The sequence below is a fragment of the Drosophila gunungcola genome, chromosome 3R (genome assembly GCF_025200985.1).
Source record: "Drosophila gunungcola strain Sukarami chromosome 3R, Dgunungcola_SK_2, whole genome shotgun sequence".
NCBI lineage: Eukaryota > Metazoa > Arthropoda > Insecta > Diptera > Drosophilidae > Drosophila > Drosophila gunungcola.
The window spans coordinates 21,581,170-21,601,432 of NC_069139.1; the positions used below are offsets into that span (position 1 = coordinate 21,581,170).

The 20,263-nt window shown below is 49.4% G+C and overlaps 6 protein-coding genes across 6 annotated transcripts; 3 read left to right on the plus strand and 3 right to left on the minus strand.

Moving 5' to 3' along the window:
* Nucleotides 1-23: 23 nt before the first annotated feature.
* On the minus strand, nucleotides 24-2,745 carry LOC128254620 (protein asunder). Its single transcript, XM_052983835.1, has 3 exons — nucleotides 1,093-2,745; nucleotides 718-1,023; nucleotides 24-656 (listed from the first exon to the last, which is right to left on the minus strand). The coding sequence occupies exons 1-3, from the start codon at nucleotides 2,649-2,651 to the stop codon at nucleotides 464-466; spliced, it is 2,058 nt and encodes a 685-aa protein (XP_052839795.1). The 5' UTR covers nucleotides 2,652-2,745; the 3' UTR covers nucleotides 24-463.
* Nucleotides 2,746-2,824: 79 nt separating this feature from the next.
* Nucleotides 2,825-5,780, plus strand: LOC128254695 (ATPase family AAA domain-containing protein 3A homolog). Its single transcript, XM_052983961.1, has 5 exons — nucleotides 2,825-3,200; nucleotides 3,323-3,797; nucleotides 3,859-4,683; nucleotides 4,927-5,125; nucleotides 5,198-5,780. The coding sequence occupies exons 1-5, from the start codon at nucleotides 2,981-2,983 to the stop codon at nucleotides 5,288-5,290; spliced, it is 1,812 nt and encodes a 603-aa protein (XP_052839921.1). The 5' UTR covers nucleotides 2,825-2,980; the 3' UTR covers nucleotides 5,291-5,780.
* Nucleotides 5,781-6,261: 481 nt separating this feature from the next.
* On the plus strand, nucleotides 6,262-11,290 carry LOC128261670 (arginine/serine-rich protein PNISR). The gene is made up of 9 exons (XM_052995466.1): nucleotides 6,262-6,946; nucleotides 7,015-7,375; nucleotides 8,071-8,224; nucleotides 8,433-8,687; nucleotides 8,885-8,987; nucleotides 9,347-9,403; nucleotides 9,796-9,923; nucleotides 10,112-10,340; nucleotides 10,398-11,290. The coding sequence occupies exons 1-9, from the start codon at nucleotides 6,406-6,408 to the stop codon at nucleotides 11,177-11,179; spliced, it is 2,610 nt and encodes an 869-aa protein (XP_052851426.1). The 5' UTR covers nucleotides 6,262-6,405; the 3' UTR covers nucleotides 11,180-11,290.
* Nucleotides 11,291-11,575: 285 nt separating this feature from the next.
* LOC128251661 (major heat shock 70 kDa protein Ba) lies at nucleotides 11,576-13,927 on the minus strand. The gene has a single exon (XM_052978742.1). The coding sequence runs from the start codon at nucleotides 13,702-13,704 to the stop codon at nucleotides 11,773-11,775; it is 1,932 nt and encodes a 643-aa protein (XP_052834702.1). The 5' UTR covers nucleotides 13,705-13,927; the 3' UTR covers nucleotides 11,576-11,772.
* Nucleotides 13,928-15,617: 1,690 nt separating this feature from the next.
* On the plus strand, nucleotides 15,618-17,969 carry LOC128251662 (major heat shock 70 kDa protein Ba-like). Its single transcript, XM_052978744.1, has one exon. The coding sequence runs from the start codon at nucleotides 15,842-15,844 to the stop codon at nucleotides 17,771-17,773; it is 1,932 nt and encodes a 643-aa protein (XP_052834704.1). The 5' UTR covers nucleotides 15,618-15,841; the 3' UTR covers nucleotides 17,774-17,969.
* A 126-nt stretch (nucleotides 17,970-18,095) lies between these two features.
* On the minus strand, nucleotides 18,096-20,187 carry LOC128251664 (zinc finger protein 271). Its single transcript, XM_052978748.1, has 2 exons — nucleotides 19,893-20,187; nucleotides 18,096-19,832 (listed from the first exon to the last, which is right to left on the minus strand). Exons 1-2 carry the CDS (start codon nucleotides 20,046-20,048, stop codon nucleotides 18,390-18,392), a joined length of 1,599 nt encoding a protein of 532 aa, XP_052834708.1. The 5' UTR covers nucleotides 20,049-20,187; the 3' UTR covers nucleotides 18,096-18,389.
* Nucleotides 20,188-20,263: the final 76 nt, after the last annotated feature.

The window sequence follows — 20,263 nt, forward strand, 5'->3', positions numbered from 1 at the left end:
GTAAATGCAACTCATTATTTATTTTAATTCGTTTAATTTTGTTTTAAACTCAAATTAAATCTGCGTTTTCTAGCACTCAGTAAATTCTTCTTAAGTTACAAAATTTTAAACAATGGATATCGGTGTGAAGGATTAAAAACAGTTACAAAAGTCTGATCTTACATAAGAAAAAAAAGAATTTCTTAATTTAAACATAAAGTTTGAATCATAAACTAATTCATTTTGAGGCAGCTTACAATAACTTTTATCCACAAAGAGTTTGGGTTTTCCCAGCCTAAAATAAGCAGATTAAATCATGGGAATAAATCTAGCTTAAACATAAGCCAACTAAGAGCATGGAAAAATACTTAATTGCAACATTCAATTATTCCATACCGAAGTAATCATGCTTAAGGAAAATATTACAGAAAGTTTCTTTCTATAATTATGTCCGGATCATAGTTCAGATAGGTAAACTCTCCAATTAACTGCGTATGGATTCTTCTTTAACATTTGGCGTAATGCTGGCTCCCGTAGTTATTGAATCCTTCTCTTTGTTGCCAAAGTCCGGATACAATTTAGCCACTTGCCCCAATGGCGTGCAAAGACGACCCGAAAAATCCAAGCGTTTGTTAGACTGACTTCGCTCCGCTGAGGAGATGATATCAAGCAGGGATCTGGCGATAATGAATTGATTAGTACATGTAGTACAGATTTATCCAGGGTTAAACAGCCTACCTTTGCCCGCAACTGGACATGCGGCGCTTGCTGGCCTTAAGCAGGCTGTTGGAGTTGCTGCTGCCACTGGCACTGCCGCTGCTGAGAGGTTCCAACCGCTCAGGTGAAAGCGGGGATTCCGTGTAGGAGCGCAGAAGACTGGTGCCCGATTCCGACTTGAGCGGCGCATCGCCATAGGCGGCACGCAAACTCTGCAGGCTCTCTAGCAGATTCTTGTGGTGGACTGTGGTTGCGTTCAGTTGGATGAGTTGTTCCAGCTCCCTATATAGCAAACGATACTGGTCCTTGGCCTTGGAGTGCTTAAGCCTAAAATAAAAGCAGAAAATTAAAGTATTAAATTAGACTTATCGAATAGCTAAGGTATCCACTTCCTACCTGGCTCCATTCGTATGGGTGAAGGGCAGAACATCGCCGCGCGAGGCGCTCTTGTAGAGCTCGTGAATGTGCTGCTGGCAACGCACCTCCTCCTGTTTGTCCATGTCCTCCTTGACCAACAGGTGCAGGAAGTGCGGCAGCCAACTGATCTGCCGCTGCAGGTGGAACAGGATCGACGAGCTGGTGGTCAGCGGGAAGTAGCGCGGCAGTCGACGCGCCATAGTGGGCGCAGCCGGATCCTTTACTTTCAGCGGCACCATGCGCGACATCTTGATCAGCTGGCCGAGCTCTGCGGTGCGATAGTCCGAGACGCGTCCGCCGGGGCCATCGGCAATGGCCGGCGCCTCATCCATGCAGGAACGCGTAATGCACAGGGAGTGGACAAAGATCTCGCCACCGCGGGCAGACAGCATGTGGCTGGTGGCCTTGGAGCCGGTCTTGCGTGGCATCTCCAGCAGAACAGAGCGTCCGTTCAGCAGAAAATTGATCAGGCACGAGCTTGGCCGCGAAGTCACATCCACGGGTGTCACCAGAAACTGACCCAGGCAGGGCTGCAGGTCCGCCGAGCCGCAGCCGCGTGGTGTGCACCATTTCAGGGTCACCGTCTCGTACGTGGCGCCTTGCTTAATGCTCGTGGGCAGGCTGAAGTCCGGGCCGCAAGTGATGGAGTGGGCGCGGCGACTGTGCAGGATTTCCACGTCATAGTTGGCGCTGGAATTGGCGTTCTGCTCCTCCTTCATGGGTATATTGGTCACCGTGGTGCTGGCCAGGTCATAGTGGTTCAGGATTAGGTGTGTCAACTTGTACGAGATGTCCGGAGCGCTAACCGTGTGGATCTCTACGTCCAGCAGCGGCGAGATTTTGAGCAGACTGCGATTTGTCACCAGCGATTCGACGCCCAACGGGACAATGTTGAGGATGACCAGGTGGCAGTGGTCGATGGACAAACCCTTCTTGGCCGGCGGCGCTGCCAGGGCGTTTTGCTGCACCAGCACCGTGTTGAAGATGTCCTCCAGGCTCTTCATGCTTATGTTGTCACGCGCCGAGGTGATGCAGATGACGCGCCCCTTGTTGGGAACGCGTGGCAGTTCCTCGGGGCCGTAGTCGGCCATCGCCGCCATTTGCTCGTCCGTGGGCTCGGCCAGAGCCTCGATGGCCGCCCTCAGGCCGTGGATCACCGAGTAGTCCGACGACTGGGGCATGTTGCGCGACGGCACGCCCACCATCACCATGGCGTTCATCACGTGCGACATGTTCTGCGTGCTGGGACTCCAGGTGTTCACGATGTGGGCAGCAGTGTCCGAGACGATGAAGCGCACGTGCTTCTTGCCCGGAAAGAGGTCCCAGACAACGCGGCAGTACTCGATGGAGGACTCGCAGGCGCAGGTCCACAGGCTCTTGCTGAACTGGGATCCACAACCTCCTCCGGTTGCGTTTCCTCCGCCGTCTACGGACGGCTTTCCCTTGAGGAAATCCATGGAGATGTACTCCTCGCTGGCAATGCTGAAGTACCGTGTGTGGTCCAGCACGAAGATGGTCTTCTGGTTGCGTTCAAACATGGTCTGTGGGCTCGCCTAGGCAGCTAAATAAACGCAGGGAAGTCAAACAAATGGCAAATCTTAATTGTTTACAATCCTTGTTCACCACAAACAGCTGATGTGGTGAGTTCGACCCGGCGAAACTGTGTGGCAACTTTATTATCGATTAATACAAATTTAATCACCATTCACACGTCATCGTTTCACGCCGTCTGGTCACACTTGTTGAGAATCACGTTGTTGGATGTAAAAGCAAAAGCTGTCAAAATTTCGTAATATTTTCTAGATTGTTTTTTTGCCCCCAAAACTGAGTGAAAAGCGCGAGCAGCGCACGCCAGAGTAGCAGCATCATGTCGTGGCTTTTGGGCAGGAACCGTCAGCAGCCGCAGCCAGAGCAGTCGGCTGGATTTCCCGATGGAGGTGGAGCCGATCCGGAGGGCAGGACGGCCGGCGACAAGTCCGGGGATGCGCAGCTGAGCCGGGCGGAGCGCAAGGCCATGGAGGCGTACCGCTTCGACTCGTCGGCGCTGGAACGGGCGGCGGATGCGGCCAAGACCCTGGAGCGTTCAAGTAAGCGGAAAATTTCGTCAGCCAATTGCGTAACCGACATGCGCCATGCTATCGCAGCGTGCGTGTGAGTCTGGGAGTTAGAGTCCATGTCCATGACCCATACCCATGTTAATCTCGCCCAGAACACGCCCGGGAGGCCCTCGAGCTGTCCAAGATGCAGGAGGCCACCCGGCAGACGGAGTACAACACCAAGGTCAAGGAGTACGAGGCCCACATTGAGCAGGCCAAGGTCGAGCAGAAGCGCATCGACCACGAGGAGCGGCGCAAGACCCTCATCGAGGAGACCAAGCAGCAGCAGCAGCGTGCCCAGTACCAGGACCAGCTGTCCCGCAAACGCTACGAGGATCAGCTGCAGCAGCAGCAGCGCGTCCAGGAGGACAACCTGCGCAAGCAGGAGGAGAGCGTCCAGCGACAGGAGGCCATGCGCCGCCAGACCATCGAGCACGAGATCGAGATGAAGGAGAAGAACCGGCTCAAGCTCCTGGAGCACGAGCTGCGGGCCAAGGCTCGTGTGGATCGCGAGAACCGGGACATCAACCTGGAGAAGATCCGTCTCAAGGCGCAGGAGCATCGCACCACCGTCCTGGAGGGCATCAAGTGGGTTATTTTTCAAGTTTAACTGGATAAAATAATTCAATTTTGAATTCCCGATCCGTAGAACCGCCGGCACTGTCATTGGCGCCGGCGCCGAGGCCATGCTCACGGATTGGGACAAGGTGCTGACCGCCGCTGGAGGACTCTCGCTGCTGGCCCTCGGTGTGTACACTGCCAAGGGAGCCACCGGTGTGGTTTCCCGATATGTGGAGGCGCGCATTGGCAAGCCGACGCTGGTGGGCGAGACCTCGCGTTTCGCCTTCCTGGATGCCCTGAAGAACCCACTAAACTACCTGAAGAGGCTGCGCGCCAAACCCGCCGATGCTCTGCAGGGCGTGGTGCTGAATCCGAAGCTGGAGGAGCGTCTGCGCGACATTGCCATTGCCACGAAGAACACGCGTATCAACCGGGGCATGTACAGGAACGTGCTGATGCACGGCCCGCCCGGAACGGGCAAAACCATGTTCGCCAAGAAGCTGGCCGAGCACTCGGGCATGGACTTTGCCATCATGACCGGCGGCGATGTGGCGCCCATGGGCAAGGAGGGCGTTACGGCCATCCACAAGGTGTTCGACTGGTCGCACACCTCGCGCCGCGGACTGCTGCTGTTCGTGGACGAGGCGGACGCCTTCTTGCGCAAGCGTTCCTCGGAGAAGATCTCGGAGGATCTGCGCTCCGCCCTGAACGCCTTCCTGTACCGCACCTCCGAGCAGAACCCCAAGTTCATGCTCGTGCTGGCCTCCAACACGCCCGAACAGTTTGACTACGCCATCAACGATCGTCTGGACGAGATGGTGGAGTTCACGCTGCCTGGCCTGGAAGAACGCGAGCGCCTCTTGCGCCTCTACTTCGATAAATATGTACTGCAGCCGGCTGCTGCGGGTGCCAAGTAAGTACACTTGCATTGTCTCTCAATTAAAAGAAGGTCCTGGAGAACGCTTAAAGATACGGTTTGACAATTGTGATAACATCTACAGAACCTTCATAAAATAAAATAACACAACTTATCTCTTTTCTAATAAATTCACATCATTCATCATAAATAAACCTCCTGAAATCCTGGATTATCCTTAAGAGTCCAAGTATTTTGCATAACAAAAGGACTTATAAACAATTTAAAAACTCTTCTTAGGCGTTTCAACCTGGACACATTTGACTACGGGCAGACGTGTTCGAAGATGGCCGCTCTATGCGAAGGCATGTCGGGCCGAGAGATCTCCAAGCTGGGCGTGTCCTGGCAGGCGGCAGTCTATGCCTCCGAGGATGGTCTGCTCACCGAGAAGATGGTGCTGGACAGGTGCTACTCCGCTGCTCAGCAGCACAAACAGAAGGTGGGTGTTGAAATGTGTATTAACTCTGGCCTTTTTTTCTCTACAACCATTATATATATATATTTTGTGCAGATGGCCTGGCTCTCGGATCAGGAGCGTGCGGACCACAAATCCATTACGGGCGCTGTATCCCCGCCCCTTACACTTACTGCCAATAAACTGTGAGGCGCGGAGGAGTTGATGTCGAAGTAGATGCAACCTGCATTCAAAACTTGTTTAGTTTTCTAAAGATTTAACTTTAAGTTGGTAACGCACAGGGCTTTATCTTACTACCGGATACCAAACAGCAGCCGAGACCCCAAATAAGTGCATATCGGCTAGATATTTATGCATTTAACAGCCTGTACAAAATCGTTGGCGAAAGCACGTGTTTGCCTATAAATGCAATTAAGTTTGACCCACTGATAATTGTATTTTAAGCTTGCATTAACTGTCTCAATTAGTGTATACAATAAGAGGTATATATTTTAAACTGCTGTTGTTGCATTTCGTATGTTAAAGCTTTGGACGTAGACTGTAAATTGAAGCCCGTCGCGCCGGCACTGTGAGAGATTTATATTAAACTTCTCGCTGGCGCGGCCATTAATTTGACTTGTCCGCAGTGTTTTCCTATATATGAGTATGAAATAAATATATATAGATTACTTGTTAAAAATTGTGTTTTTCATTTTGCTTAAAAGAAAATTTCAATTGGTAAATTTCAAAGTAACAGATTTGGAGGATGTTTTTGCTAAGGATATTAACAACTATCGTTTTCAAAACGTGGAGAACTTTTCAGCCCTATTAAGAAGGGTGCATACTTTTGATTTGTCGAGGGACAAATTAAAAGTCTGAAAACACTAGTTTTAACGAGATTTACATTTACATTTTTTAATGTGAAACTTTCCCAATCTATGTCTGTCATAAACATTTAAATATTTTTTTCTTTATGTTGCAGATATATTTAAATATATTCCTAATACAACTTTGGACAAGAGAAACTTTAAAAAAATGTCCCACTGAATAAACATAAATTTAGGCAATGCTATTTAAAAACGGTTTAAATTAAGCGACCAATTTTTAAATTTTGCTGAAATAACAGTATTTGCAAAAATACCCTAAAAAATACCACGTCACTGGGAGCCCACACGCTGTCGGCGTTTCGGGGCGAATAAAAAAACGGGCCGAGTGAGAAAATGGCGTAAAACTCGGAGAAAATTCATCTCGTTTAAAGAAAAACCCTGGAAAACTTAGAAAACTTAGGAGAGATAACGAATAAAATAGTCAGGCTGGGAGCAGAGATGTTTCCCGGAGGAAATGGCAACGCCGACTTGGGCTACAACAAGCACGCCCACGTCCTCGGACATGGACACGGCCACGGGCTCAACCATAATCATAATCACAATCAGTTCCTGACACAGCCCCCGCCGCCACCCACGCACTTCCCCCTGCCGCCGGGTGGAGGTGCGGGCATGGTGGCCGCAGGTCTTCCCCTCGCCATGCAAGGTGGCGCCGGCATCGATTGGGCGCAGCTCGCCCAGCAGTGGATCCACATGCGCGACGCCTCTCCGGTGGCCATGCCCGTGGCCCCACCGCCGCCCATCATCGGCAATGTGCGGGAGTACCACAACCAGGCGCTGGCCATGCCGCTGCCCAGCGTTGTCAGGGCGGCCCATCCCATCCTCGAGGAGCACGGCGAGGCGGACATGGACATGGACGACGAGCACGAGCGGGGACAGGGTGCAGAAACGCCCCCACCGCCGGCTCCAGTGGTTACGCAATCTCAATGGCTGGCGGCCAGCGAAACGCCTGGCCAGGCCATAGAGGCCTCCAGTGGAGCGGGTAAGTGGAAGATATGAATGCCTCTATTACCAGGTCAGAAACTAACCCCTTCTCCTGCCCCCGTGCAGCTGTTACGATGGGCAAGCAGCCATGGAACAACTGGCACACGCAGCCCGGCAAATCCACGGGCAATCCCACGGCGCATATACCCTCGCTGCTCAAGCTGAACGTCAGCAATCCCAATGAGCCGCAGCAACAGCTGCAGTTGCAGTTGCAGCCTCCGCTGCAGCAACAGCAGCAGCCGCCAACCCATCCGCACCATCCACAGGCACATCAGCCACATCCACATCCACATCACCTAACACCACACACACAGCAGCAGCAGCAACAGCAACAGCAGGTGCAGCAGACGCAGCAGGAAAGCGGAAGTGGTAGTGCCAGCAGTGAGATCGATGCCAACAAACGCAAACTGTTGCCAGCTTGGATAAGGTGAGTCCCCCAGTTTGCCTGGAAATGAAATATATTTCACACCGCTTTGGCTTTAATTAAGAAGGGGGTAGGAAATTAGTGTAAAATTATGATTTATTTTGGGATTTCTTCTTAACAAAACAGCTTAAATCTATACTTAATAAATTATTTTTTTTTATATAAAGCTAACTTAAGGTTTAAAACTAAAAGCTAACTATTAACTAAGAGCATTAACCTTCCGCTCGTCTAGAAAAACAGTATTGATTTTTCTTAGAATGAGTCAAATCTATGCTTAAATCCAAGGTTACACTAAAGTAAGACATTTAAAGAATATTCTGTTTTATTTGCATGGATAAATATTAAATTATACTACAGAATCATCTGAAATCAAAAAATTTAAATTTCCGTCTATTCGAACTCGAGTTACAAATTTTAAAACGAACAGTGCAGAAGTTTTGATGTTTTACTGGGCACCGACTTTGAAAGTTGAAGTAATAGTATTACTAACAGGTGTACAAATACCTTTGCAAATTTGGCAACCATCGACCTAAAATGTAGACTTAACATTTTAAGGATGAATGCATTCATAAAAAATACAAAAAATGGTTTAGACTCTACTTCCACTTTAAAACAAGCTTTTTTAGATGGCTTACCATATGCAATTGTACATGTGTATAATAAATCGAGAACCCTAAATAAATTTACATCCATTTTAGAGAGGGTCTGGAGAAAATGGAGCGCGAAAAACAGCGGCAGCTAGAGCGCCAGCAGACCTCCATTGGCACGACAGATGATGAGGTCAACCATGTTAAGCAAGTATCAAGCAAAACACTAACAACACCTGTTAATCTATTGAACATCGCAAACGTGGTAAGTAAGGTCGGGCATGCAGGGCTAACTGACTATCAGTACGGACCGAAAAGTGCCGAAAGTGTTGCACACATCTCAATTGGTTAAACAATAACGCGAACGGGACCGAACTGAAACTAAAACTGAAACGGATTGAAATGAGACAGACAGTAGTGCAGACTGCAGATAGAAGTGCAGGCTGTCGATTAAACATTTCCTTGAAATTCAGGCCAGCGACAGCGAAGATTCCATTGGCTTGCCTGGGGAGGCGCTAGGAGAACTGAAAGATCAGCAAATAGGTAATAAGTTGATAAGTAAAGCCGGCGATATCAGCAGCAGCGACGAACTGGAGGAGGAGGAGCAGCAGCAACGAGGCCCCATCGAGACCGGAAAGCGGGAGGCGGCGGCGGCGGCGGAGCAAGTGACGGCGGCTACCGAAAACGATGTCAATGGTAAAAACTACGAAGAAAGACTGGCGGATCTGGTAGGCATCTCCATTTGACCCGGATGTTTGCTCAGCCAGGCGATGAAATGGAGTGAGTTCCGGAGGCGAAGGAACTGCGGCTGTTTTGCAGTTCGTTCACTCTTCACTAGCTTTTCATTCCCTGGCCACCGGCGGCACATCCACATCCATATGTATTATTGCAATCAATCTATGAACACCCAATACCACCCATGTAGATGCTTGTGGTGCGTCGGACACTAACCGAAATCCTGCTGGAAACCACAAACGAAGAGATTGCAGCCATTGCCGGCGAGACTCTGAAAGCACACCGTGCTAAAGGTACATTATGCATTACACTTAAGTTCACCCCAAACCGATCTCTTCCAGCGCTCGCGCGTGTGTGTGTGTGTAAGTAGTTATACATAGATCGTAAGACGGTGCGGATATATCGCGGACTCTTGCACAGCTAACCGATCTTAGCTTTGATGACCGGATGTTTCGGCCATCAGCGATTGCAGTCGAACTTTCGGCGAGCGCGTTACCAACTCTTTTAATCCTATGTCTTTGCTAATCTTTGAATCCCAACAATGAATTGATATCAAAACACCACACAAACCAATGAAATCACTTGCTGAATTCTTTAATTGTAATATATAATATATAACTATATATATATGTATGTATGTGTAAATCAAAAGCGTCATCAGCCCAAGTGATTCGCAAAAGCGCCTTGTCCTCCATTACCGGCAACTTGGGTAAGTAACCAAATTCCAGTTTAGTTCGTAAGTTTCCTTTGCACCATTTTTGTTTAGAGGTAGTCTGAGTTATGCTTGATCCTCTCTTTCAATACCCCGAGTCCCGAATCCCCACTGACAAAGCAAAACAATTACATAATATTGGATATGTTCTAACCTCCTTAATGCTTAAAGTAACTTTGAGCCAAGGCCAAATTGCAATCGACCCCCTTGGCGCAGTTTGGTCTTTCTAGTGCGTTTCTCCGCCTTTTCTCTCCCTCTTTCCCCACAATTTTTCCCCAAAAACTTTCAAAACCAAATATCGAAATCAAATCAAAATATATCTAAAACTGCGCCCAATCTACATTGAATCCTGGTAGCAACAATTAGCACTTGACTGATTTGAATTATAGGTTTAGCTGCCTATGGCGATTCTTCCAGCGAAAGCGAAGAGGATGAGGACGACGAGGAAGGCGAGCGCCAAGCGGATCCAGGAAAGGATGCCGACAAAAGCGTACAAATGAGCGCGGAGGAGTTGAAGGTTGGTATTCAACTTTAAATAGGAAAGATAGCTTTTTCAGAATTAGAAAAAATTATTTAAAACTTGGAGCTAAGTGTAGGATATCAATATCAATATCATAATGTATTGAATATTTGTAAATGCAGATCAGTTTTAACTTAAATAAGAAACATCAATAAACTTATTGAAACTTTTCCCCTCTTCCCTAGGCTCGCATACGACGCAGCAAACGATCCTTCGAGCGAGTCATTGACGACATTGAAGATCGAGTGGCGAAGCAAGAGCAGCGTGACGAGCAAACCCTGCAGCGGCATCGCAAGCGGGAGCTGGAGCGCTCCGACGCTAGTGCTAGTGAGCACCGTCGACCGCTGGCCAAACCCGAGCCTGCCGGCGAGTTGGCCAGTCAACCAAACCAGGAGAAGCTGCAACAGTTTAATGGTTTGTGTGGCTCGCAGCTGTTCCTAAAACACCACTAATCTTTCTGTCTCTAAACAGGAAAACGGCCCAGCCGAAAGGAGCGCACCACTCGCTTCAGCGACAACAAGGACGGCAAGCACCAGTCGCACAGCTATGTCCAACAAGTGGTGGCTGCTGCCGCTGTGGCTCCGCTGAACACCCTGAGCAGCAGCACAGGCGGCGCCCCGAAGCTGAAGCCCGTTCCCAATCCGGCCACCAATCTGCTTCAGATGCCGGAGTCGGTGGCCAGCATGCTGAGTGCGGCGGACAAGGCACTACAGAAGGCCAACAAATCGTCGCACAAGTCCAAAAGCAAGCGGCGCCACTCGTCCACCTCGTCCTCCTCCAGCAGCAGCAGTGGGAGCAGCTCGAGCAGCGACAGCGAGGACAGCAGCAGCAGCTCCAGCGGCTCCAAGACGTCCAGCAGTCGGGGCAAGCGGGTACGCCGACAGAGCCATCGTAGCCACGGCAGCAGTCGAAGCAAATATGAGCGCCGTGATCGCGACAGAGAAAGGGACCGCGATCGGGGACATCGCCGGCATCGTAGCCACTTAAGTGGCGGCAGCAGTAGTGGTGGTCAGCGCCACAGGCAGCGGCGGCACGGGGACTCCAGCCACTCTGGCGAGGAGGAGGGCGGCAGCAGCAGCTACCACCGCTCCTCGCGACAGGGCAGCAGCCGCAGCTACGAGCACGGCAGCAGCAGCAGCGGACGGAAGCGGCACCGCACGAGATCCCGCTCCAAGTCGCGCAGCACCCACCACTCCAGCTCCAACGCATACTCCTCCACTTCTTCCGCGTCGCATTCGCGCAAGCGCCACTAAGATTACGACTACAGCTTATTGTTATATTGTATAATTATCTTTTTCTTTTGTTTAAGATGCTTTCAGTAAACAGTTTTAATCCAGCATAATAAATTCAAATTTACTAAAGAATATTTTCGACTTAGTTTTTTCAATCCCTTGTAGTGATGTGAATTTCTTAAATACCTCGTATGGAAATTAAACCATTTCGTAATTAATTCAAAATACTACAGAAAGTTTGTTAAAGGTTGTTGGTTCATCTTATACCAAACGGAAGACTATGTACAAAAGGGTTTGGTAAGTCCAATCACCTAATAAACAAATCGGTTAAAGCTTTAAAGTGTCGATCCTTTCTGTAACTGTTAAAAAATGTATTCCTTCAAGGGTATTCCAATTATTGCATTCATAAATAAAAAGTTTTTTTTTAATTTTAAAATAAATAATTTATTTTTTATACTGCTATAACAAATTTCTTGCTAACTTAAGACTGGGGTTTGTAGTTAACACTATGAGTTCTTTTGGGAATATTCAATTAAAACATTCTTATCAGTCTTAAAAACTTAAGTTAAACTAGGAATGAACCCATTGATGAACAAAAATGAATCTCTTTGGCTTTAGTCGACCTCCTCGACTGTGGGTCCCGAGTAGCCGCCAAAACCTCCGGCCTGCTGGCCGCAGTTGGCTCCTGGTCCCCCAGCTGCTCCCGCTCCCGCAGCCTGTTGATGCATCTTGGTCATGATGGGGGAGCAGTGGCGGGTGAGCTCCTCCAGTTTGTGATCGAACTCCTCCTTCTCAGCGGTGGTGTTGCTGTCCAGCCACCGGATGATGTCGTTGCACTTCTCCAGGACGGAGTTCTTGTCGGCCTCATCCAACTTTCCAGATTCCGCCTGCTCCACCGCCTGTTTCACGTTGAAGACGTAGCTCTCCAGTGCATTTCGAGAGGTTATGCGCTGGCGCTGCTTCTCGTCCTCATCCGCGTACTTCTCTGCCTCGTTCACCATGCGGTCAATCTCGGCCTGCGAAAGGCGTCCCTTGTCGTTCTTGATGGTGATGTTCTTGGCCTTGCCCGTGCTCATCTCCTTGGCCGTGACGTTCAGGATTCCATTGGCGTCCATGTCGAAGGTGACCTCTATCTGGGGCACACCCCTTGGAGCTGGTGGTATTCCTGACAGATCGAAGGTGCCCAGTGCATTGTTGTCCTTGGTCATTGCCCGTTCGCCCTCATACACCTGGATGGAGACTCCGGGCTGGTTGTCGGAGTAGGTCGAGAACGTCTTGGTCTGCTTGCACGGGATGCGGCAGTTGCGCTCGATCAGCTTGGTCATCACCCCGCCTGCAGTCTCGATTCCGAGCGACAGGGGAGCCACGTCCACCAGCAGCACGTCCTGGATCTTGCCGCTCTGGTCTCCGCTGAGGATCGCGGCCTGGACCGCTGCACCGTAGGCCACCGCCTCGTCTGGGTTGATGGAGAGGTTGAGGCTCTTGCCGTGGAAGAACTGCTGCAGCAGGCTCTGCACCTTGGGAATGCGCGTGGATCCGCCGACGAGTACGATGTCGTGGATCTGGCCCTTGTCCATCTTGGCGTCGGTCAGGGCCTTCTCCACGGGCTGCAGGGTGTTGCGGAAGAGGTCTGCGCACAGCTCCTCGAACCTGGCGCGGCTCACCTTGGTGTAGAAGTCGTGGCCCTCGAACAGGGCATCGATCTCGATGGTGGCTTCCGTGCTAGAGGAGAGCGTGCGCTTGGCTCGCTCGGCCGCCGTCCGTAGGCGTCTCAGAGCACGCGGGTTGGAGCGTAGGTCCTTCTTGAATTTGCGCTTGAACTCCTCAGCCAGGTGGGTGACCAGCCGGTTGTCGAAGTCCTCGCCGCCCAGATGTGTGTCTCCGGCTGTGGAGCGCACCTCGAACAGCGATCCCTCGTCGATAGTCAGGATGGAGACGTCAAAGGTGCCGCCACCCAGGTCAAAGATGAGTACGTTGCGCTCCCCCTTGAGGTTCTTGTCCAGTCCGTAGGCCAGTGCCGCCGCCGTGGGCTCGTTGATGATGCGCAGCACGTTCAGGCCGGCGATGTGGCCGGCATCCTTGGTGGCCTGACGCTGGGAGTCGTTGAAGTAGGCGGGCACTGTGATCACAGCGTCAGTGATGCTCTCGCCCAGATACGCCTCCGCCGTCTCCTTCATCTTGGTCAGCACCATCGAGCTGATTTCTTCGGGGGCAAACCGCTTGGCCTCGCCCTTGAACTCCACCCCGATCTTGGGCTTTCCTCCGTCGCTAACCACCTTGAAGGGCCAGTGCTTCATGTCCTCCGCGATCTTGGGGTCGTCGTACTTGCGCCCGATGAGGCGCTTGGCGTCGAACACCGTGTTCCTGGGATTCATGGCCACCTGGTTCTTGGCGGGGTCGCCGATGAGGCGCTCCGAGTCTGTGAAGGCCACGTAGGACGGGGTGGTGCGGTTGCCCTGGTCGTTGGCGATGATCTCCACCTTGCCATGTTGGTAGACACCCACGCAGGAGTAGGTGGTGCCCAGATCGATTCCAATGGCTGGCATTGTGTGTGTTTGCTTCTTACTTGGTAATCAGTAGTAGGTAAAACGTAACTAGGTTGTCTTCTGCTTGTTCTTGTTTTCAGTAATATCTTCTTCAGTAGTTACTTGTACTTGATTCACTTTAAATTCGCAGTTTAGTTTAGCTTTATCAGCCGCGTTTGTTTTGTTTTGCTTAGCTTTTGCTTAGCGATGTTTTCACTTTGCTTGTTTGAATTGAATTGACGCTCAGAGAAGCGAGCGGCCCTATTTATACTCCACAGCTCTCTTCGTGAACATTTGAGACGTGCTCTCTCGAAACGTCGAGAACTGAGCGAGGTGGCATGCTGCTACAGCAGTTAGAGTGAAGGAGATAGGGAGTGCGGCGGCAATTTAAGAGAGGGTGAGCGTCAACTGTTGTTGCGCTCGAAATTTCTCGACTTTTCTCCGCTTCAAATAAATGACCTACGACAAACCAATGTTTTCTTTTTGGGTTCTAGAAAAATCGCTTTTCTGGTTTGTTTATTTACATTTTTAAATGGGTAAATATATAACTTTGTTTAAAAATAGCAACGCTATTTTTAGCGGTCGAAGCACGTGCATGAGACAATATGATTTGACGTTATTTATTTTTGCATACTTATTATAAAGATTATTAAATAGTTTCTTTTAAAAAAGAACACAGTAGTTTTTATTTCTAACGGGTGGTATTTGTGTTATAACGGTTACATAAAATGTATTGTTTATATATAAGATATGTATCTTTAAGATGAGAAGTATGCTTTGAAATACAGGGGGTATCTTTTAGGTTGTGAGAAGAAAGAAAACTGTTGTTAAATTTGTTTATAGGCAGTTTATACTTAATCTCTGGTTATTGGTAACTCTGCTTAAACGCGTATTTCTTGTAAATGGGACTGTTCCCGAAAACATTGTGGGATACAACAAAATTCTATAAAATACACAATTTTACCCTCAATGGTGGCCTGTATTCTAAACTATAGCAAAGAATTGCCTATTCACGCAATAGAGGTGAAATTGTCTAATAAAACCCGCAAAGCAATGACTTTTCTAAAAATATGAAAGAAAATAATGTGCAAATCAAAAGAAAGGCCATTACAGCTATTTATCGTTATATATAAATTGGAGTATCCACTCTCGATGATATCATAATCAAAACATTAAATCCTATCATTTTTTCCTGATCACTAAACCAAAACTTATTATAAAGATACATATGTATGTACATAAGCTTAGATATTTCTCTATCAACTTAATTTTCTACGGATAAATCTGTAAGTGTTCTCAGTCGTTCTGAATAACCCAAAGTGCTATTAGGTATCTAATAAATCAGCTAAGTTGAAAACAAAACTATTTAACAACCTTCATAATACCCCCTGTTTTTCAAAGCATACTTCTCATCTTAAAGATACATATCTTATATCTAAACAATACATTTTATGTAACCGCTGTAACACAAATACCACCCGTTAGAAATAAAAACTACTATTAACTTTTTTAAAAGTCTCCCTTAACTATTTAATAATCTTTATAACAAGTCTGCAAAAATAAATAACGTCAAATCATATTGTCTCATGCACGTGCTTCGACCGCTAAAAATAGCGTTGCTATTTTTAAACAAAGTTATTTACCCATTTAAAAATGTAAATAAACAAACCAGAAAACCGATTTTTCTAGAACCCAAAAAGAAAAAATTGGTTTGTCGTAGGTCATTTATTTGAAGCGGAGAAAAGTCGAGAAATTTCGGGTGCAATAACAATTGCCGCTCACCCTCTCTTAAATTGCCGCCGCACTCCCTATCTCCTTCACTCTAACTGCTGTAGCAGCATGCCACCTCGCTCAGTTCTCGACGTTTCGAGAGAGCACGTCTCGAATGTTCACGAAGAGAGCTGTGGAGTATAAATAGGGCCGCTCGCTTCTCTGAGCGTCAATTCAATTCAAAGAAGCAAAGTGAAAACATCGCTAAGCAAAAGCTAAGCAAAACAAAACAAACGCGGCTGATAAAGCTAAACTAAACTGCAAATTTAAAGTGAATTAAGTACAAGTGACTACTGAAGAAGATATTACTGAAAACAAGAACAAGCAGAAGACAACCTAGTTACGTTTTACCTACTACTGATTACCAAGTAAGAAGCAAACACACACAATGCCAGCCATTGGAATCGATCTGGGCACCACCTACTCCTGCGTGGGTGTCTACCAACATGGCAAGGTGGAGATCATCGCCAACGACCAGGGCAACCGCACCACCCCGTCCTACGTGGCCTTCACAGACTCGGAGCGCCTCATCGGCGACCCCGCCAAGAACCAGGTGGCCATGAATCCCAGGAACACGGTGTTCGACGCCAAGCGCCTCATCGGGCGCAAGTACGACGACCCCAAGATCGCGGAGGACATGAAGCACTGGCCCTTCAAGGTGGTTAGCGACGGAGGAAAGCCCAAGATCGGGGTGGAGTTCAAGGGCGAGGCCAAGCGGTTTGCCCCCGAAGAAATCAGCTCGATGGTGCTGACCAAGATGAAGGAGACGGCGGAGGCGTATCTGGGCGAGAGCATCACTGACGCTGTGATCACAGTGCCCGCCTACTTCAACGACTCCCAGCGTCAGGCCACCAAGGATGCCGGCCACATCGCCGGCCTGAACGTGCTGCGCATCATCAACGAGCCCACGGCGGCGGCACTGGCCTACGGACTGGACAAGAACCTCAAGGGGGAGCGCAACGTACTCATCTTTGACCTGGGTGGCGGCACCTTTGACGTCTCCATCCTGACTATCGACGAGGGATCGCTGTTCGAGGTGCGCTCCACAGCCGGAGACACACATCTGGGCGGCGAGGACTTCGACAACCGGCTGGTCACCCACCTGGCTGAGGAGTTCAAGCGCAAATTCAAGAAGGACCTACGCTCCAACCCGCGTGCTCTGAGACGCCTACGGACGGCGGCCGAGCGAGCCAAGCGCACGCTCTCCTCTAGCACGGAAGCCACCATCGAGATCGATGCCCTGTTCGAGGGCCACGACTTCTACACCAAGGTGAGCCGCGCCAGGTTCGAGGAGCTGTGCGCAGACCTCTTCCGCAACACCCTGCAGCCCGTGGAGAAGGCCCTGACCGACGCCAAGATGGACAAGGGCCAGATCCACGACATCGTACTCGTCGGCGGATCCACGCGCATTCCCAAGGTGCAGAGCCTGCTGCAGCAGTTCTTCCACGGCAAGAGCCTCAACCTCTCCATCAACCCAGACGAGGCGGTGGCCTACGGTGCAGCGGTCCAGGCCGCGATCCTCAGCGGAGACCAGAGCGGCAAGATCCAGGACGTGCTGCTGGTGGACGTGGCTCCCCTGTCGCTCGGAATCGAGACTGCAGGCGGGGTGATGACCAAGCTGATCGAGCGCAACTGCCGCATCCCGTGCAAGCAGACCAAGACGTTCTCGACCTACTCCGACAACCAGCCCGGAGTCTCCATCCAGGTGTATGAGGGCGAACGGGCAATGACCAAGGACAACAATGCACTGGGCACCTTCGATCTGTCAGGAATACCACCAGCTCCAAGGGGTGTGCCCCAGATAGAGGTCACCTTCGACATGGACGCCAATGGAATCCTGAACGTCACGGCCAAGGAGATGAGCACGGGCAAGGCCAAGAACATCACCATCAAGAACGACAAGGGACGCCTTTCGCAGGCCGAGATTGACCGCATGGTGAACGAGGCAGAGAAGTACGCGGATGAGGACGAGAAGCAGCGCCAGCGCATAACCTCTCGAAATGCACTGGAGAGCTACGTCTTCAACGTGAAACAGGCGGTGGAGCAGGCGGAATCTGGAAAGTTGGATGAGGCCGACAAGAACTCCGTCCTGGAGAAGTGCAACGACATCATCCGGTGGCTGGACAGCAACACCACCGCTGAGAAGGAGGAGTTCGATCACAAACTGGAGGAGATCACCCGCCACTGCTCCCCCATCATGACCAAGATGCATCAACAGGCTGCGGGAGCGGGAGCAGCTGGGGGACCAGGAGCCAACTGCGGCCAGCAGGCCGGAGGTTTTGGCGGCTACTCGGGACCCACAGTCGAGGAGGTCGACTAAAGCCAAAGAGATTCATTTTTGTTCATCAATGGGTTCATTCCTAGTTTAACTTAAGTTTTTAAGACTGATAAGAATGTTTTAATTGAATATTCCCAAAAGAACTCATAGTATTAACTACAAACCCCAGTCTTAAGTTAGCAAGAAATTTGTTATAGCAGTATGAAAAATAAATAATTTATTTTAAAATTGAAAAAAATCCCGACTTTTATTGATAATTTTGGTAATAAAAGAAATGACGTTGTTTGGAAAATTAAAATCGGTAGCGTGAATGAATCTGCATTAACCTATCTGACCGTCATAAAATGTTTATTGTCTTACCATTTTCAAAAACTAACCAATAATATTGATATGTAATTTTTTGTCTTATGTATATGGTTTTTAGTATAAAAGATTAAATAATAAAGTCAGAATTCTTTTGAACTGGATACTTTAAGATGGGTAACTAGTATTTACATATTCGAAAAATGTTTGGTTTTCATTTCGCTTCTCCATTTTTATATTTTAGAAAGCATGTTCTTAATATTTTAATAAATAAGTCTTAGTTAAAACTGAAATCTTCAGTACACTATTAAACCTTAAAGCAAGTTCCCGGTTACATCTACGTTTGTGCCTTTAATTATTGTACTACTACATGTTTTTGCTTTTCTCCAAATGGATCTCCGTAGTCCCTTCCGGTCTCATAATGGCTCATCTTGTTGCGATGGATGGTCAGAAGGGCACCGCTCTTGAAGTTCTGCTCACAGACACCGCACCTGTAGGCCGTGGCAGGTTGCTCCTTGCTGGGCAGCCCCTCGTTTGGCTGTTGCAGTCGATCCGCAGGATCTCGTTTTAAGCGCATGCGCTCGATATCCTCCGCCCGTCGCTGGTTGACCCTGGCGTTTACATAGGGATCCACTGGGAGGGCTTCCTCGTCGGCGTTGCCCGGGTTTACGGCCTTCTGATGACCCTTTTGGTTACGGTGGATATTGAGGAGCGAACCGCAGACGAAGCTGTCCCCGCACACGCCGCACTGGTACGGTCGCTCGCCAGTGTGCCGGCGCATATGAATCTTCAGGTCGTTGGATTGCACAAAGCTCTTGCTGCACTTGTTACAAGAGTACGGCCTTTGCCCCGTGTGCAGGCGCATGTGTCGCGCCAGTTTGTTCTGTGAAATAAACTTTTTGGAGCAGATCTTGCACTCACTGGGACGCTCGCCGGTGTGCTGGCGCAAGTGCAGGCTAAGATCTTGACTGCGGGGGAAGGCCTTCTCGCACTGGTCGCACTTGTAGGGATTTTCGCCGGTGTGCCGTCGAATGTGAATGGTGAGGCTGGACATGGGGAAGCTGAGGCCACAGTAGGGACAGTCCTGCCGCTTGACATTGCGTTTCCGAGCGGAATTTTGTGGCGTTTCTTCCGGTTCTAGGGCCGCTGCGTCGGGATGAAATGCTTGCATATGACGCCGGAGGGTGTCCTGGCGCTTGAATGTCCGCGGACAGTGCGCACAGGTCAGCAGACCAGTGCCGCTGCTCTCGTTGGCCAGCTGCAGAGCGGCCACTCCCGCCGCCAGCCCGTGGGCCAGCGAAAAGTGTCGGGACAGGGATTCGTTTTTGGCAAAGACTCGCGGACAGACAGCGCACTTGTAGATGAAGTTCTCGGAGTGTGTCAGACGGCTGCCCAGCTGGGAAGGCCGCGCATGTGTTATTTTCAGATTTCCGGGTTCCTCTGGCAGCAGATGTAGCTCCTTCTGCTGATCCTCGTCGGCATACAGCGGCTCTTCTCCCACCTCAGACTCCAAATCAGCAGGAGTGGCCTGGTCCCCCAATACCTCCTCCACTTCCAGCTGCTGCTCCTCGTATGAGACGGGCAGGAAGTCGTTCATACCAATTACACCCTCCTGGCCAATAAGGTCCACCACTTCCACATGGCTCTCCTCCGGCTTAACTGCATCCGCTTGTTGGTATAGATTCTGCAATGTCTGCTGAGCGTTCTCCACCTCCAGGATGAACTCGTAAGCACTGATCAGCCGCCGGGTGCAGTTCTGGCACAGCTGCATCGGCAGTTTCGGATCTGTCCAAGAGTACTGGTCAAAGTAGGAAATGGTAAGTATTTCTCTGCCAATTGTGTTTAAAGTTCCACTTACCTTTACTTTAGAAACGGATTCCAGCAGCTGCCAGAGCTCCAAGTTCAGGTTGTTGTACTCGATCTCATCGTGGAGGCACAAATTGGTCTCGTGGGTCTCCAAGCACACGCGACACGTTTGCGAGTTTATATTTATGTGAATCTCGGCTGAGTCCATGGTTTCGCATCATGAAACAAACCAGATCAAAGCAACAAGAAAATTTGTTGACATCAGCGGGCTATTAGAGATGGGCGTTAAGTCACAGCTGGCAGTCACTGGTCGCAGTCACTGAATATGTTTATGCGATGTCTGGTTTCAAAATAGTAGCGCTTGTACCTATAATTTAAGCGATATTTTGAAAATTAAAAGACTGTTATTTTTAATTTATTTTA